The sequence below is a fragment of the Achroia grisella genome, unplaced genomic scaffold (assembly GCF_030625045.1).
Source record: "Achroia grisella isolate CSIRO2021 unplaced genomic scaffold, CSIRO_AGI_Agris_v1 utg1062, whole genome shotgun sequence".
In the NCBI taxonomy this organism is placed as follows: domain Eukaryota; kingdom Metazoa; phylum Arthropoda; class Insecta; order Lepidoptera; family Pyralidae; genus Achroia; species Achroia grisella.
Genome location: NW_026712566.1, coordinates 837,641 through 854,639, shown reverse-complemented (window position 1 = coordinate 854,639; position 16,999 = coordinate 837,641). Strand labels below are relative to the sequence as shown.

The following is a 16,999-nucleotide window of genomic DNA, read 5'->3' as shown; positions in this document are numbered from 1 at the left end:
TGGGAGATAAAGAAGAAAGATGGAACAAGCATCCTAAATATGGTTGTAGAATACATTGCCTAATAGAAAGTCATACTATATTAAAAAATGGTCATGTTCTATGGAGGACTTCTTTATTGGGCGATTTTCCTTCAATATCTGATTTTGGGGGAATTGTATAAAAATTTGAAGGCTAAACTTGTCCGCCTTCTGGCAATACTTTATGGCGTATAAGTCATTTCTCTCATGTATAGTACTCCACGGTGGTATTATGATTCCGCTCTTTTCTTAGTGTCAGAAACACAAAATTATCGTGTGAAAATCATGTGTGTCTATATTTGCACATCGCTTATGTTTACAACAGATCAGATTATATTCGAGATAAGACGATTGTCGATTTATATATGTCGAGTAGATAGTGTGTGGGAGGCATTACAAGGAAAGGTCCTATTGAAATAAAAGTTATTAGTATTTATGTTGCCAGGTTGTTTGATGTTACTGTCTTTGTCAGATAAAGCGACGCCTACAGTCTCTATACTAGGAACAATCATAAAATTCACTTTCAATAATACTAAGACGATCAAAGGGCGAAAGAGACCGATAGTCAGACAGCGGTTAACCCGTATCCGCTGTAACATTTCTGTACGGAACTCTTAAGACGTTTATAATGCTAATAGGCGGATGCGGCCTGATTTTCAATCGGTGTTCAAGTACACACACAGCTATACTGGTAGCAATTCTACATGTTCTTATTTGTATCTGTTTTAGAGGCCATAATTGAATGAATCTGTAAATTGATTGCGCACCCATTCAAATTGGTGCGCTGTAGTCCGATTCTTCATAATTTCCCAATGCATGTAATACAAGCGCAATAATATAATTGAAATTTATTTGTATGCTTTTTATTTATATAATACACAAGGTATTTATTCGAATGTGTGTTTGTACAAGGTTTCTCTCTTTATTAATAAGGGAAAAAACTATGAAATAACGACTGAGTTGGAGCGTCTTTCATATGCATACTCACAAAATTCACATTCCGCATAATGTAGTATAATTGTATACATATTAATTTAGTATTTTTGGCTCGTGGCTGTTATGTTTAGAAGTATGAGTAAATGAGTTTTTTGTACAGTATTGCGTTGCAGTTTAAGTATAAACTACGCAGTTGCATGAACCTTGTAAATGTGTATGACGATAGCGGAGATGCGAAGATCGCTGCAGTGCGCATGTGCGGTTGATTCAAGACCTTCGGAACATACTGGCATTAATACATTCGTTTTATCTCAGTCCAATGACTATAATAACAAAAATACTAATAAAAAAGATAATTGAGGCTTGTGGGAAATGTTCGTAATTGTACTAGAAGTTTAATGTGATTTCGTATGAGTTTTATATACCCGTGGCAATTTTGAATATTTTATAAAGGTAAGAAAGGGAGTAAATATTGAGATGACTGTGATAAGGGATGAATGGAAGAGAAAAACATATTACACCAACTCTAAATAAATGATAAGAAGATAAGGAAGAAGTAGATGATGATGACTTTAAATATTAATTTAAAAGTTTTAAGGCTAAATTATAAGTTAAGTTAGACCTAGCATTTTCGGCTGTGTGTTGAACAATTAGTCAAGGTTCCAACGGTAGTATTTTATTTGAATAAGTCTTTCCCTTTTATAAGTCAGAAAATAAAAGTAATCGTTGAACATCACGATCACGTGATTCATTTTGTACAATGCTCACTTATAGATCAATCTCTGAAATAAGGATAATAAGATAAGGCAATAAAATTAAAATCTGTGGTGTCCACAAGACAGTGTACATTGGTTATGCGGCATGGTGTAGAGTTTTATTTGTAGATTTTTCTTGTACTCATATTATATGTATTGTTATCCTTAGTAGACTTTTACGACATCATGGGAATGTAAAGGAATGGTGAGACATATATTATTATGTCGTCAATAACGTAAATTATATCCCTCTTGGAAATTATAACAAAGTTAATGATTATATGTGCTTAATACTTTCCTGATCGATAGCTAGGTGTGTATGTGCACCTGTTACATAAATTATTAGCTCAATTAAAGCCAAAGAGTTCGTCCACATAATGTAGTTAGAAGACGTTCAACAAACTTGTCCCCGCGGGTCCCAGTCTAGAAGTGAGCCGTGAATGTCGGTGTTTTATTATGAAATGTCACGTCGTGCCAGACGGCACATAAATAAGACTGAATTAACTTGTCTGCGACCTCTGGATTATTAACGGCAAAGTTCACATTCACACACCTTAGATTACAAGTGAAATGCTTTTACTTGACACTGTAGATATTTTTAACCAACAATAATGTAGGATTATGGCTAAAAATACGAATGACGCGTCTTTTTGATATTTGATATGACACAGATGAAATTATTAAATACTTTATTTACTAATCGACTTGGCCACATGCTATAATAGCTCAGTAGTTCTAATATTGTCATTCTATAATTCTATCTTATCAGCTTCTTAGTTATTTCTGTTTATCTCGAATCAACAACAACACCAATAATACTAAAAATTGTAAATAAGCTGCATAACTTAAACTATTTTTTTATATATTTTTCTATTACATAATATTTATTTGCTCGCTGCCAAACTATCATCTCCATAACTTCAATATTCCAACTACGCTCATTTAAAAGTATTGTGATGCATAGACTATCACACAACTTTGTGTACAAGAACCAAACACCTAACTTGTATAAGGTGAGAAGCCAGAAAACACCCTTAAGGCTCCAGACATGTCGAAAGAGCCTCCGGACTATGCTGCTATGCGAAAACTTGTGTGTCGATACTTAGTAAGTCGCTCTTCGTTGCTTGCGGTACAAACTGGGATTCTTACTAGCAACTTGTAGCACAAGTTTACTTTAAAGTCTTTATTAGGAAATCAGCCGAGAGTAGCTCACTTTTATTAGATTTAATATGATTTCGTCTACATCGTGATTAGCAAGAAAGATAGAATGTTAAACGATATTAAGAGCACAGATGATACGACGCCGGACGAATGTCTCACTTGAGTCATTTGCTTGATGATTCATTCGTCTAAAATATGGTGTCTTGTCTACTACTTAAGATATGTCATATAAAGTCGCGTGGGCGGAGTACAGGTGAAAAAGGCATGTTCCCATGGCACTTTGGGCCTATTATGAATGACATCACCTTGATTGATGTATAACACTCGCATAAAGTCCATTTACTTCCCAACCATTAGTGTAATTATAAGTTTCCGACAACTTTTGAATGTGAATAATTGACAGACATTGTAATGCCAAACGTACTATAGGTACATAATATTAAAAATGTAAAAGTTTAAGTTTAAATGAAGATGATAGGATCTGTGGATGTTGTTTCCACGTCTAAACGGCTGGACGGGTATAAATGAATGTGTACACATATAATATAGCATAGATTAACATGTAGTAGGTCTACTTTTGTTGAACAGCATAACTACTTTTGCATTTTGCGCTTACACTAAGTTGTACAGCCCTGGTGAATAATTTATTATTGAAGACGTCATGATTAAAAGAATTGACTGTTTAATAGAGCGATTATAAAGGTTTTTGGTAATAACAATATGCGAAAAAACTGATCTTTAAAGTAGCGTAAACCTGTCTTTGCAATCTTAACCACTGAAACGACATCATATCAAAGCCGGCACACACCCATTCTTGTGTTATATGATGATAGTCCTAAATTTACACTTGTCATAATATATGTTGGTGATGTTTTAATTTTTAATGTGTTCATGATTTGCTCCTTGTTGCAGTGAGTGTCGTGGGCGGCGGCATACCGGAAGCCGCCGGCGGCGAGCGGCGGCACGGCCCGCTCTATGGGAGACTGGTGGCTGAAGACCAGCTGGCGTCGATGAGTGCACCCTCCGACATTCAGGTGAGCGCCATCGCGCGCAACCAACGAGCTTTCTGCCGCTACCGTACCCCTGCTCAGGTAAATGATGCACGAGGCAGTTTGTCCGGCTAACCCCCGTCAAAGTTTACGACTGTTACAATGTTCATGCGCCAGTGATGCTCCTGGATTAAGCAAAGCCGCGGCTGAAATATACTACATTGTTGTTACGCGCGGGAGTTTATTGTCATTGTACTCGTTTTTTGCAGTTCTTTGTGTTATTAATAACGCTCGCATCGCTAACACGATTACATCGGAAAATAATTAAGTCCTGCTAAATATTCACAAGATATAAACATAAAAGAAATACTTAGATGTAATATGAAAACTTATCTTAACCTATGAACCGGAGCGCGCCACACCTATTGTTTTATTAAGAGCGCCATTAACAAGCGTGTCTAGACATTACTCGCGAGTAAATAAATTAGCCCGTAAAGTGCCTATAATTAAGTTCATTCTACAACTGAGCTCTCTTTTAGTAGAACGAAACTAAGGAGTTTTTCGGTTTGGGTAGCATAGAAACGAATGTGTAAAATCAGTCTACAAGTACAATTGATGTTCAAACATTTGTTTAAGGCTTTGTATGTACACTACGTGAAACTATTTCTTATGACTGGAATTTTATGTATAAATAAAATTCCACATTAATAAATACAAATACAGACTATCTATATAAACAAGAAACAAAATAGTTGCAAATGTATTATGAATTAATTTTCGGTTTATATTTCAGACTGATGATGATGTCACAAACATATCACACCGTTCCATCTAGTCCCAAAATAAATAGTTGCTGATTGATACTTTTTTTGGAATACACATGTAATATTAACAAATTCACACGTAAACAAATGCTTTTATGATAGAGGATATCGAACCCTCTACTAATAAATGTCGATTTTATAGAAACAATCATAAATCATGTCTATAAAAACGAGTTTCACGTGTCAAGTAAGAATAAGACATTCATTCGTGTAGAATATTTTTAGCCTGTAGCGACCAGTTCGGAAAGCCGAATTAGAAAGAAACTATTTTTAAAACACTCATTAATATATTAACTTAATAATGAACGTAATTTAATAGGATGTATAAAATAAAAGAAAGGAAGTATGTTTTTATGCACACACACGCGCCGTCTAAGTTATATCAATACAAACATATACGATAACAATTTACATTTCGCTACAACTTGTAGCAACGCTGATGTACGATTATTGCCGATGATTGCCCACAGGTGTGAAGCTATTGTTCCTCGTGTTTATTGCTATAATATGTTAACACAAACAAACTGTCTCGTGTTAAGTCTCGCACGCTTCCTTTTTATTGGCAACTTAGTTTGTTGTCGCGCTAATTGAGTTTATTACTGGTTTCCTCGAATTTACCAACGTATACTGGCAAAGTGTTTGATATTTTGCATGCATTTTGTGACACTGACGTATTTCTCTAGTTATATGGTAGTCTTGTAAATATACATATATTTTTATTTCTAGGTCTATTTTCTGAACAGTCCGATGTTTTGTTTTTGTGTTATTTTTACAATTTAGATCATTGTACTGTATCCGTTAACTAATATAGATCATTTACAATTTGTTTTGTTTTTAATTAGTGAAGTGCGGGCTTTGTTTTCGTGTTTGATGTCTTGTTACTTCATGACGCTTACAATTTTGATCCATTACAAAAGTAACCCAATACAAGATATTGGTCTTGAATTCTCTTACAACCTATTAGTAATGGTGCTGAGTGCGTAATATTTAGAGATCTGCTTTTAAAACCCAGCTTTTTGCTTAGCACAATTTTGCTTATGATTCATATTATATGTAATTACTAACAGTATATAGTATTAATTTTGTTTCTCGCTTGTCCAGGCTATGCAAGCCCGAATACCACACCACTTTCGAGACCCTTCAACGGCACCTCTTAGGAAACTCAGCGTAGATCTCATCAAAACCTACAAACACATAAACGAGGTAAGTGATACTATTTGAAATCCCTATTTTTACGACTTAAATATTTTTGTTTACCTAAATATATTTATTACAATATTTAATAATAAGGGTATTTAATAAGATTTGTTTATATTGGAAAATGGAAGTTATAATTATTTTAATAACATTATTTTTACAGACGTTATAAATAGATTCAGATAATTTTATAAAAAAATCTACAATGAGAGTAAACTAAAGTTGTTAGACTACTATATATTACGTTTGCTTTAGTAGTACAAAATAAACTTCAAATCTATGCGTCATGAATTCCTTACCACTTTAGAACATTTTCTCAATACAGGAACGCTTCTAGTTTAAATTGAAACAGTTATTATTGAGGTATAAACTAATACTGACCGCCAATTTATTCTAAGTGTGTACATATAGACGTAGCTTGTGTCGTCACATGTGTCGACTTAGATGACTATGTCACGTACGTTGTAGTACCACATTGGTATTATCACGAATTTGACTGCGTTGTACGTTTTATATTTATGCACTTTACGCTTTGTTTATTTCTTTAACTTATTTCCCACATCCATAGCTACCTGGAATTCATGGAATAGAAATTAGAACATATAAACGAAGCAGTTAGTTTAAATCGGACTCACTGGTATAGTATTTCGGAATTTCATGGCCAATATTTCATATTTCTTTACTAATTAATCAACTACCTACGAAATGTCAACACTATGACCTTCCAGAAATAAGAATAACAATACTAAGGCACCGGCCTGTACTCGAATATCCGATTAATAACGTGTTCTATGATTGTTCAATTTATTCAAAAGGAACCGGTAGGGTGGGTTGTTAATAATTTACTTTATTCGACAATCGACCGCCATTGTTGATTCTCGTTCGGAGCGATTAATCCGTCGGACTTTTGTAATTATTGTTTACGTGTCCCCAGCGGACATTACTCATTGTGCATTTTTCCAGTCCCAAACATTTTTAATGTGTCATGTTGAGGGGGAGGGAAGGATTCTTAGTCATGTGGACTAATGCTCCCATTGCTACCAATGTACTGTGTCAGGTTTTCAGATCAGAAACCATCGGAATAAATTTCTGGTGAAATTAACTGACCTGACCTCATGCTCACCTTCCACTGATACTCCACCACCTTAAACCGTTAATGTAGGCGAAAGCACCATTCCATTATCATCCAATCAAAAAATGTTTCATGTCTGGCCGTGTGTAGTACATTATGTTTTCATATAAGGCTACGAGGGCGGTATGTATACCTCTGTTTTGCCTGTTGCGACCTTTTCCGATGGATGTGGGCGAGTTGTTGCTAGGAGGCGGATCGACCGCGTGGGAGCAAATTTATTGCATCGTAAATAAAAAACTGTTCTATGAACGAATATGTTTCTCAATGGAATAGTGACCGTGTTAATTCAGTGCCCTGATATGATTTTGATGCTAGATTATATTAGACGTCTAAATTCTATTCACACTCAAAAGCCTCTGGAGTACGTCGGAGACTAATTTGATTAAATATATTTAGTCTCTGTTAAAATCAAAATAAATTTATTCATGTAGGTCTAGACTCTGAACATATGTCACATCTAGCGTTAGTTCGAAGTGCTTTCGAGCTAAGAAGAAGCTGACAAGAAACTCAATTCTTATTCTTTTTAAATGAGCTTATACCTGATTATAATGATGATTATTTAAACATATGAAATAATTTAAATAGTAGCCTTAGATTTTGAATACTACAGCAAAGTATATGCAGCTTAGTTCCTTAAAAAATGTAGAGTAACTATAGGTGACTTAGTGAATTATAGGTCAACTCATAAAAAATGATATAAAGAAACTGCAAGAGTCCTCATCAAATGAAAAATACGGCACAGGTTTTTTGAACTGCAAGTAGTTAAGCTTTATACATTATATCTGTACATATAAAAAACAAATGTACGAACATACAGTACAAGTCGTATCAAATAACATTAGCAACATGTCGCGCGTAATATCCTGCAAATGCGTATTGGTTACAATACATATGTGTGTCAAAGCTACCGCAACTGTTCGTCCATCATATTAAAAAAAGAAACTTTACTGACCCAACTACCAATACAATTTCAAAACAAATAAATTATAAATGACTCAAGGCTGTGTTGACATAATAATTTTCAAAATCTTTTTCTCGGTATCTCCAGACTGTGTCCGTATTTTCTTTCTTTCTACTGTACGATAGGGAAGTAGACATCGATTACATTGCTATTTGCTAATATAGAAAGAAATAGGCAATTATTTTTTCCACTACGACAGAAAACAAGGCATTTTTTAGAACTTAGTGATTTAGTTTGTTCACTGCAAAAAAGAATAGCTATTTTATGAAACAAATGATACTACACTTATAATATAATTTCATTACTTAAATAATAATGACATTTTAATAATCATAATATCTACAAAGTAAGTGAACATAGAATTAAAGAACGAACACAACAAAACAAAGCTAGAATGTATAAATACATAAGTGTGTATGTATAGTAAACAATGCATGAACAATGTGGAAATTTACCCGCGAATGCAGTTGCCCAATTTAGCCATTGATTAGTACATTTGCACTATACAAAAACAGGCAACGGTAGGGAAGAATTCATTCGTATGCCTAGACCATCCACTGTTGCATCATGGTTATTGAACCTCACATGCATATCTGTAAAATATTTTTTATACTGCATTCTCTTAAAATTTGACTTTATAATCCGAACTCGTGGCAAAACTAAGCAATTAATTTTAAAAGATGGATATTTGTTAAAAAATTTAATATATTAATAAACGTTTATTTTGTCTTAAAGAAAACAAGCATAACACATATAATATAATATAAAAGGAAAATAAATATAGAAATGTTACAAATTCTATTTTTATATAAAAATAACATCGATGTAACAAAGGAACCGCATAACTCAAAGGAACGGCCAAGATGACGTCTGTACTATTTTTCAAACGACGCCATCATGTTTACTTTCCTAGGTTGTCCCGACCTTTTAGTCACGTGCAAATGTTCTTAGTGGGTTGCGATACTGCGTCACACTTTCTTTACACGAGGCAAATGACGCCTAGAACACGCAGCTGTATTACGGAGTCTGGGGTATTTCCAATTTGCCTATTTCACTACCTAAAATTCAAGTGAAGATGTCATAATCGATAATTTTAATTATGTCTTCCATGTACACTAAATAACAGAAAAAAAAAAATCAAATTTCGACATGTTGAAATTTCAACTTACGTCATTATATGTTTGTTGTATGTTTTTTCAGGTTCTATTCTATTCTCATGCACTTCATATATGCTTTTAAACATCTGCCTTTAACAATAACATCTGTTCGTTGCAATAAACCCAGATATCATCAGACCGTTCAGTATAGATGAGTGGTCAGTTGGCGTTTACAAGTATATTTTGTTCTAAAGAAACGACTATCGATCATAACAAAATGTATTTAAGACGGACGAGGAAATGAATTCTACCTTTTGCAAAATATAAAGTAACATTTACTAAAAAAAATAGTTATATAGTTAGCTGCAGTAATATATAAATGAATATTTTTGTCTAAATTTCCACATATATATTATCACTTTTTCAAACAAATTACATTGCATTACTATACTTATATATATAAGACACGTTTAAAAATGTAATGTGATATATTTACAAAAAATATTCCCTACACGTTCTACAGCACGGCAATTAATCTCCGAGTGACACGTGCAGTCTCCCCTCGATCAGGTTATTTTTAAGTTCTATATTAATAGAATATTGTCTAATGTTCTATTTGCGTTCGCTACGTGGTCGTTGCCCTATTTGGTGGTGTGTTTACATGGCGCCCTGCCAGGGATGCCACCATGCTAAGTGTGGGTGTCGATACGTGCACGAACTGAAAACTTATGACTTGCAGATTTATATGGTAGCTACGGTTTAGATGGCATTTTTGCGGAAATAATCCGTTCCAAACGTTAGATACCTTTTTTTGTTTAAGTTCCTTTCCAAAAGGTAGCATTGTAATGTAGTTAAAATATTCATAAGATATTTTATGAAGTATGCCAATATAATTTATGTTGTTTACATAAGTTATTACAATTTAATTTTGTTGTCATAATTGTAGAATTTATTTCATTGAGAAATAAAACTTTCTGTATACGTGTCTTCCACTTGATTTAATATTACAGTGAAGTATCTAATATTTTGCTTATAAGAGCTGTAAACCCCCTTTATATCATGTTTATGGGATCAGTAGTTTGCGCGTGATCGACGAGCAAAGGAAACCGACAGATGTTTCATATAAATTATTATAATAAAGGCAAGCTTCCGTCCCAAACTTATTTATTGCTTTGTTCTTCACTTTGGAGCATGTTTTCATTCAATATCTCGTCTCTATGGCCTCGTAATGTATCTTTATTGCTAAATAATGTAGTAACATCCAGTGGGATGTTGGGAAAAAAAATATTTGGGATTTAGTTTCAGAGTTCAAATATTTTGAGCTCATCCTTAGGATAACTTATAGTTGCAAATCACGCTTCCGCTCCAAAACTCATTTATTGGTTTGTTTTTCACACTAGAGCATATTTTTGTTCTAGAAAAAAGATACCAGCTAGGTAGGAATGTAGATACCTGATGTTTAGCTTATAAACTTCATAATTCGGTTTTTATTTAATATTTCATCTTCATCATCTTCTATTTCAAAATATATTTAGATTATAATCGTATCTATCGGTATCACTTCCAATGGCCAAATCAGCCTTCATATTAGATTACAAACTGACGGCCTGGAGAGTTATTGCTATATTTTGTATACTCTTTACTTTCGATAGTCGCGAGTTCGATTCCTCGCACGGTACAAACATTTGTATTCATGAGTGTGATTGTTTATGTTGGCCACAGTGTTTTCTTTATCTATTATGTATGTATTAACTAAAAAAAATGTAGATATTTATATCAGTTGTCTAGTACCCATAACATAACTCTGCCATAGCTTGGGACTTGATGGCGCTGTGTGAATAGTCCTGAGATATTATTATTATTTGCCATGTTTGTTGTCTATATCCTTAATATCCATGTAAATTGTTTGTCGGAACCTTTAGTTCAGTTTCAAAACCGTTTGACAAATTATTGTCTGTATTATTCTGACCACTGCTTGTGATAACTTGCAGCTATATATTATATTAAACCACTCTGCGGTTCCGGCCTGCCAAGTTGTTGATTTCAAATGACCTAATTGCGTTATTCGACATTCCGCTGACAGACAATAGATTAGCAATAATGAATTGAGAATCGCGCATTGACAAAAGTGAAAGCATTATTATTGTAGATATGTTTTTATCCAAATATGACTAGCTTTGCATAAAAATGTTTTGTTTTATTCATAGAAACTAGACCAATATCTATTATGCAATACATTAATTTGTAATATTTAATACGAATTGCATAATATAAATGTCGTTTTCGGCATATAATGTGTAATATATAAGATGAAAACAATGAGACACAAAGCATTTGATTTATGTTTATCTCGCATCACGCTTTCACCCCATGAGTATCGTGTAGATACGACACGAATGGCGGAGCATCAGCTGTTCGAGTTATCTGCCTGTGATTAAATACAATATCGCCAATGTAAAATGCTTGGTTTCTCATTTTTTAATCAAATACTTATTGATCAATTCATTCAGATCAACAAAGTACAATAACGTAAACACGTTGAAATTTTAAGTAATTAAAAAATGTACCTAAAAATGATAATTGTTTTAACATCTTAAATGCTTATTATATTTACGTACGTATTTAATTACGTACTAGATTGAATCCGGTGTAAGGAGATTCTTAGCCGTTTTACCGTCCCTTTCGCAACTATCGTAGTAGCTTTTTGTATAAATATGGAATGGTTGCTTGCGGTAAAATCATAGGCTAGTGGATCCACTGGAGGATTTCAGGATGATAATGAAGTCAGGGTAGATTAGCCTATCATGACTAATAAACCCCAATATTTTCCAGGGAGGATCGCGATGAGGAACTTGATATAAAACATTTCTATCAATGAGGTCACTAGATTCCACTATTAATTATCCTTCCTCCCTATCACCTATCAGTGTCTTTGATCTTTGCCAGTGATCTTTGTACTGTCATGTGATGATAGTTACATACAGGCTAGGCTTTTCTCTAGACTAATCACAAGTACACGGCTGGCAAACAGTGTAATGCAAGCGGGCCAACGAAACTGAGTCAAGGTGAGTCTACGACGTCACATTGTTGCCACTCGGATTAAAGTACGCGGCCGCCAGGCGCCGGCCGGTCGGGGTGTGGTCTACACTTGGAAAGTCTACACCAGTACCTACCACTTATGAGGACATTTCCCTTACGACTGACTTGCGAAGGAACATTTACATTACATATTAAATCGCAAAGGATAGAATTTTGTCTTTTTTAAGATGATACATGTCTTATCGAAATCGTCCACTTGGAACTTCTTTCGTTCACTTGCTTAATTTTTTTTAATATATTATTTTTTTTTTAATAATTAATGAACATAATGTAATATAGATACCCATAATACCATATACCTGTATACCCACTTATTTTTGTGTTAAGTTTTGATAAAATTACTGTCACGTTGAAAGGCGCTTCTCGTTTACACCGATATTCATCTTTTGATGACATATTCTAATAAGGCATTTCTAACAGATTATGAATTACAATAGTGTGTGATACAGTTTTCTCTCTTTCTCAGCTGACACAATACGTTCATTAATTACCATGTGATTTAAAGCAGTAATCACTAACATTCTCAAGTGTAATGCAATGTAAAACAGTTTTTTAATACTAAATGAAAACAAAAATAAAATTGGAATATTCATAGGATTTGTCAACACAGGCTGGGAATCTATCAAAGACCGTCATTTTCAAAACAGTAAACAGCATATATCATATTAAATTTTAGAGAAACAAGATAATAATTAGTCAGATTTGGACATTTTAAAGTTCAAAACTATTGAAGGTTTTATTCTATAATATGACCATCCTTGTATAGAACTATTGGAAATTGTTTTAATACAATTCACTAGTTTTATTTTAGAACTTCTACGAATTAAAGTAGACGGACTCAATTTACACACGCAATTATGCCATTGCAAACAAAAAATAAAAAATACAAATGATTGCGACAGTTAACAATTTTGTGATTGAAAAGAATTGAAACAGCAACGAAAAAGTTTCGTTATATCGCATACGGCGTATAACCGGCAGATTGCGTGTTCAAAAACAATGATCGACGTTTGTTACCAAAAGGCCTATTACCGAAAAAAGCGCGTTAAGCACCTAACAATAAAACTATTCGTGGCCTCCCTACAACCGTGTCCGAGCCAACCCCAGGCCGCTGTATGGTCTGTTGTATAAATTGCTATGAAATTATATTTGTAACTATGAGGGCGCGCGTCCCTGAACGGCCCAGGCGATCGGTGCCAAGGTGTCCGCGACGGGTACTAATTGCGTGTTAAAATTTACTTGACATCGCTCAACCTTCGTCATTGGCCGGCTTACTTAGAGCTCCAACGATTCGAAGCCGTAAAGTGGAGACAATAAGCACTCAGAGTTCTCTATTAGATGGTTGGCTGTCTCGATTTACTCGAAACGTTGACGATTACGTTGTTTCTCAGGTGGTCCTCTGCCTACAACCTTGTAACAGTTAACCCCAATACCGCGCAGCGCAGTATTGAAACTTTCGCGGGAATGAGGACACCGCTTGTCACCACCCGCTCTCGTGTACTTTATATAATTAATGAATCTTTACCTGTCACTCCGTTCATCAAACTTTTAGTACTGGCAGTCTACAGAGTTGATGTTCAATTACTGCTGTTCCATTTTCAACTCTTGTGAACGCATGTACAATCTACTCAATTAGTAATTTATTTTTGTTTATAATTGTTTACTGAACTAATATTAATTGACCCAGTTTTATTTTAAAATATAGTAAAAATTTAAGTAGTATATCATTCGACGATGTTTACACTAGAAATATGTCACGCCCGTAACCATATGATAATAATGTGTTTCAAGGAGACGATTAAGTAATTTTATGACATAGTGCACTTGTGTTTGATGTGTGGTTCGAAATTGATATTTATTGTGAGCTTCATAGGGCTCATCGTTGTAAGAGATGAAACTGAAATGTAGTACAGAAATGTTACAACATACTTTCCATCTACAGTCACGGTAGATTGACACATTTAAATGTGTTTATTTAATTAACCTACAATGATTAATTCAGATTGAGTCATGCCTATATCTAAACATTTAAATTCCATTACGCTTTTAGAAATATTAACTTTATTGCGTGTCTAATGTTGATTTTGTATATTAATAATGATAGAGAATCATTCTGCAAATAGGTTTATGCAATAAAAAGTTTATTACAAAAATTACCCCTTTCCTCACCTATAAAAGAGTCTTAGCCAGAGTTAGTGGTATATAATTGTCTCAAAGGTATCAGTTATCTCTACCTATATCAAAATTCATCACAGTGAATTCAGTGGTTTAGTTGTGAAAGCATAACAAACAACTCCACGTTTGCATATATGATATTAGTTAGGATTTGCAGTCTTAGGATAAAATTTATAAAACTCTGTATGTTTAAGATTCTTCATATGTATGCGGGTCTCAAAATCAAAGCTAAGTAAATATATTCTACGATGTTGGAAGCAGAGTAGTAGCTATTTTTAGTAAATATCTCCATTTTGTTGAAGACTGCTGAACTTCAATTGCCAGGTTAAACGGAAGTATTTACTGATAATTTCTAGACTATTTTCTTTAAAATACTTAGTTATTTTAAAGATTATGCAGTTATGGGAATATAATTTGTAGCTAATGAAAAACTTAGAAAAATGTGACCAAATTGCATTACATCTAGAATCATATCGGAAATATTACTTTATAGGTACATTATATCTATTTCTACAACTACAAATTGGTGCATAATTATAACATCGGTCGAGACTGAAATATGTCTAAAAAATATATGATAAGATATCTGATATATCTTAGACAAGTACTTATATATGTTAAAGAATACTATTTACAATATTACTACATAGATATTGGATAAACGACAATGTTATTTAATTACGTCGCGTGCAATATGTTGTTTTGTATATACAAGTAATATGTAGTTTTCCAAACATCATATGCTTGTTTACTGCATTGCAACTTTGTACTTTATACGCCCTTTGTTGATATTACGCGCTGATTTTCCGTCGTTCATTACTGATGAGAGTATTGTTGTTATTGCGTGTACTTTACGTCTATCTGTGTTGTATGTATTGTTGTACTTGAATGAGATACTGCTACTTTCTCCACGTGTAGATTTTTTTCGTTTTTATGGGATGTATTCACAAAGGGTCTTATGTAAAAAATTTAACCACGACATATGAATGTATAGAATTCTTTAAATTCTTTTGAAACAAATTAAAATTACTTACTAAGAATAAAGTGTTCAAACAATAGCAAAAACAGGTTTTTATCCGCTTTTATCGATAATATGGTTACTATATAAAAGTTGTGTTAAGTATGAAATTAACGTTCTATTCTCTGAAATTAACATTTCAAAACATCCCTGCTGCTTTTATTTCGCCCCTCCCTTAAATAATGTCTTCATTCAATTTGCGGGAAATATAATTTGTCGTGCCTTAATTAATTTCTAAGTTTGCTGGATATTATTGTCCTGCTGAGTAGCGGTTAATTTAGAATTTTTGGCATGGAAACAATAGAAAACTTCCTACCCCTCGAACATAACATATTGAAGATCATATTTTTTGTATATCAAGCACACATATATTGTAGATTATATACCAGCAACTTTAATTGGTTTCCTATTTTCCAATATAATAGGAAGCCTTGATTTTATAATTAAGTAATTAATAAGATAGGACGCAAAGAATTAAAGAATTGCCATTAGTTAACTACTAAATAATTAACTTACTGAAATTAAATTATCATTTGATCAACATAACAGACTTACTACAAAGTATCTAATAAGAATTTGTTACGTCGATATTAATAGTATATTATTGAAAACGAAGTTCTGTATCCCGTAAAGGTACATTGACTATTAATCCGTGTGATTTTTTAAATCTTTTACTAATTGGATACTTATATTTCACAAATAAAAACGTAAATAAATAAAATTAAATATTACTGTAGGTAGCATGCAACATGATAAAATATTGTGCCCCTAGTTTCGTTATGCCTATGCGCCCATAAATCAGACAAGTCAATCAGGAAAGGTTTCAGAATGGAATTACTTCAAGCACTTACAGGAAATCCTTCAAGTACTAGGAGCTATAAGTCGGACAAATCAGGCAGTGTGTAAGGGCTTAAGCACGGCGCCCCAACCAGTAATCTCGTTACGGTTACCGGCAATTAGCCAATACTGGCAGTCGGTTCTCGTGGTGTCACCTCTAGTTGTACACGATTGTTTTAGTAAGCTAAAAGTTTTGTTAAAAAGAAAAATTGGTTTTCATTTTTTTTTTATTAATCCTAATTTACACTCAGCAGCTAGTTCCAACATAGTAGATATGGGTACAAGATGTTTGATGTACTTAATACATATATAATATATATAGAAAATACACAAATAATAATACTTAGAAATACAAATGTTTTGTATTGTATGAGGTATGGAGCTCGTCACCATCGGAAGTAAGGCAGTGTGATAAACTTTTTGAGTCTAGATGTCTTGAGCACCTAAGCCGTCATATTTATTTTATAGGTCTGTACGAAAGTAAAGCAACATAAGACCCTATTCTATAGTCATGCATGCAAGACCAAATGAGCCTGAGTTAATTAATATACCTTTATATTCATTTCATGCTGGCCTGTGTCTTGGACACTTCTCAGAAACTATACAATATATGTAACCATGTAGGTCTCCTTTGATACTTGCATCCATCCACTTAGCATTCTACAACTATACAATGTGAAAGTGGGAGGTTGTTTTTGTTTTTCTTTCATTCACATTCTTTTTACATGACTAAACAAGATCCGGTAACTTCATTCCCACGTAAGAAATTGTAAATTTATACAGATAAATCTATTCGTATT

The 16,999-nt window shown here is 33.5% G+C and overlaps 1 protein-coding gene across 3 annotated transcripts in view; it reads left to right on the top strand.

Moving 5' to 3' along the window:
- LOC131840704 (serine/threonine-protein kinase minibrain) overlaps positions 1–16,999 on the top strand; it is a 146,080-nt gene that overhangs the window by 18,668 nt on the left and 110,413 nt on the right. For 2 of the 3 annotated variants that reach the window (XR_009357427.1, XM_059188897.1), the window contains exons 2-3: positions 3,783–3,961; positions 5,785–5,886. Coding sequence is in view for 2 of the 3 variants with exons in the window: in XM_059188897.1 (XP_059044880.1) it covers positions 3,783–3,961; positions 5,785–5,886 (281 nt within the window). In the remaining variant the exon portion in view is untranslated. The remainder of the gene's footprint in view (positions 1–3,782; positions 3,962–5,784; positions 5,887–16,999) is intronic. The other variant, XM_059188906.1, reaches the window with a different exon arrangement.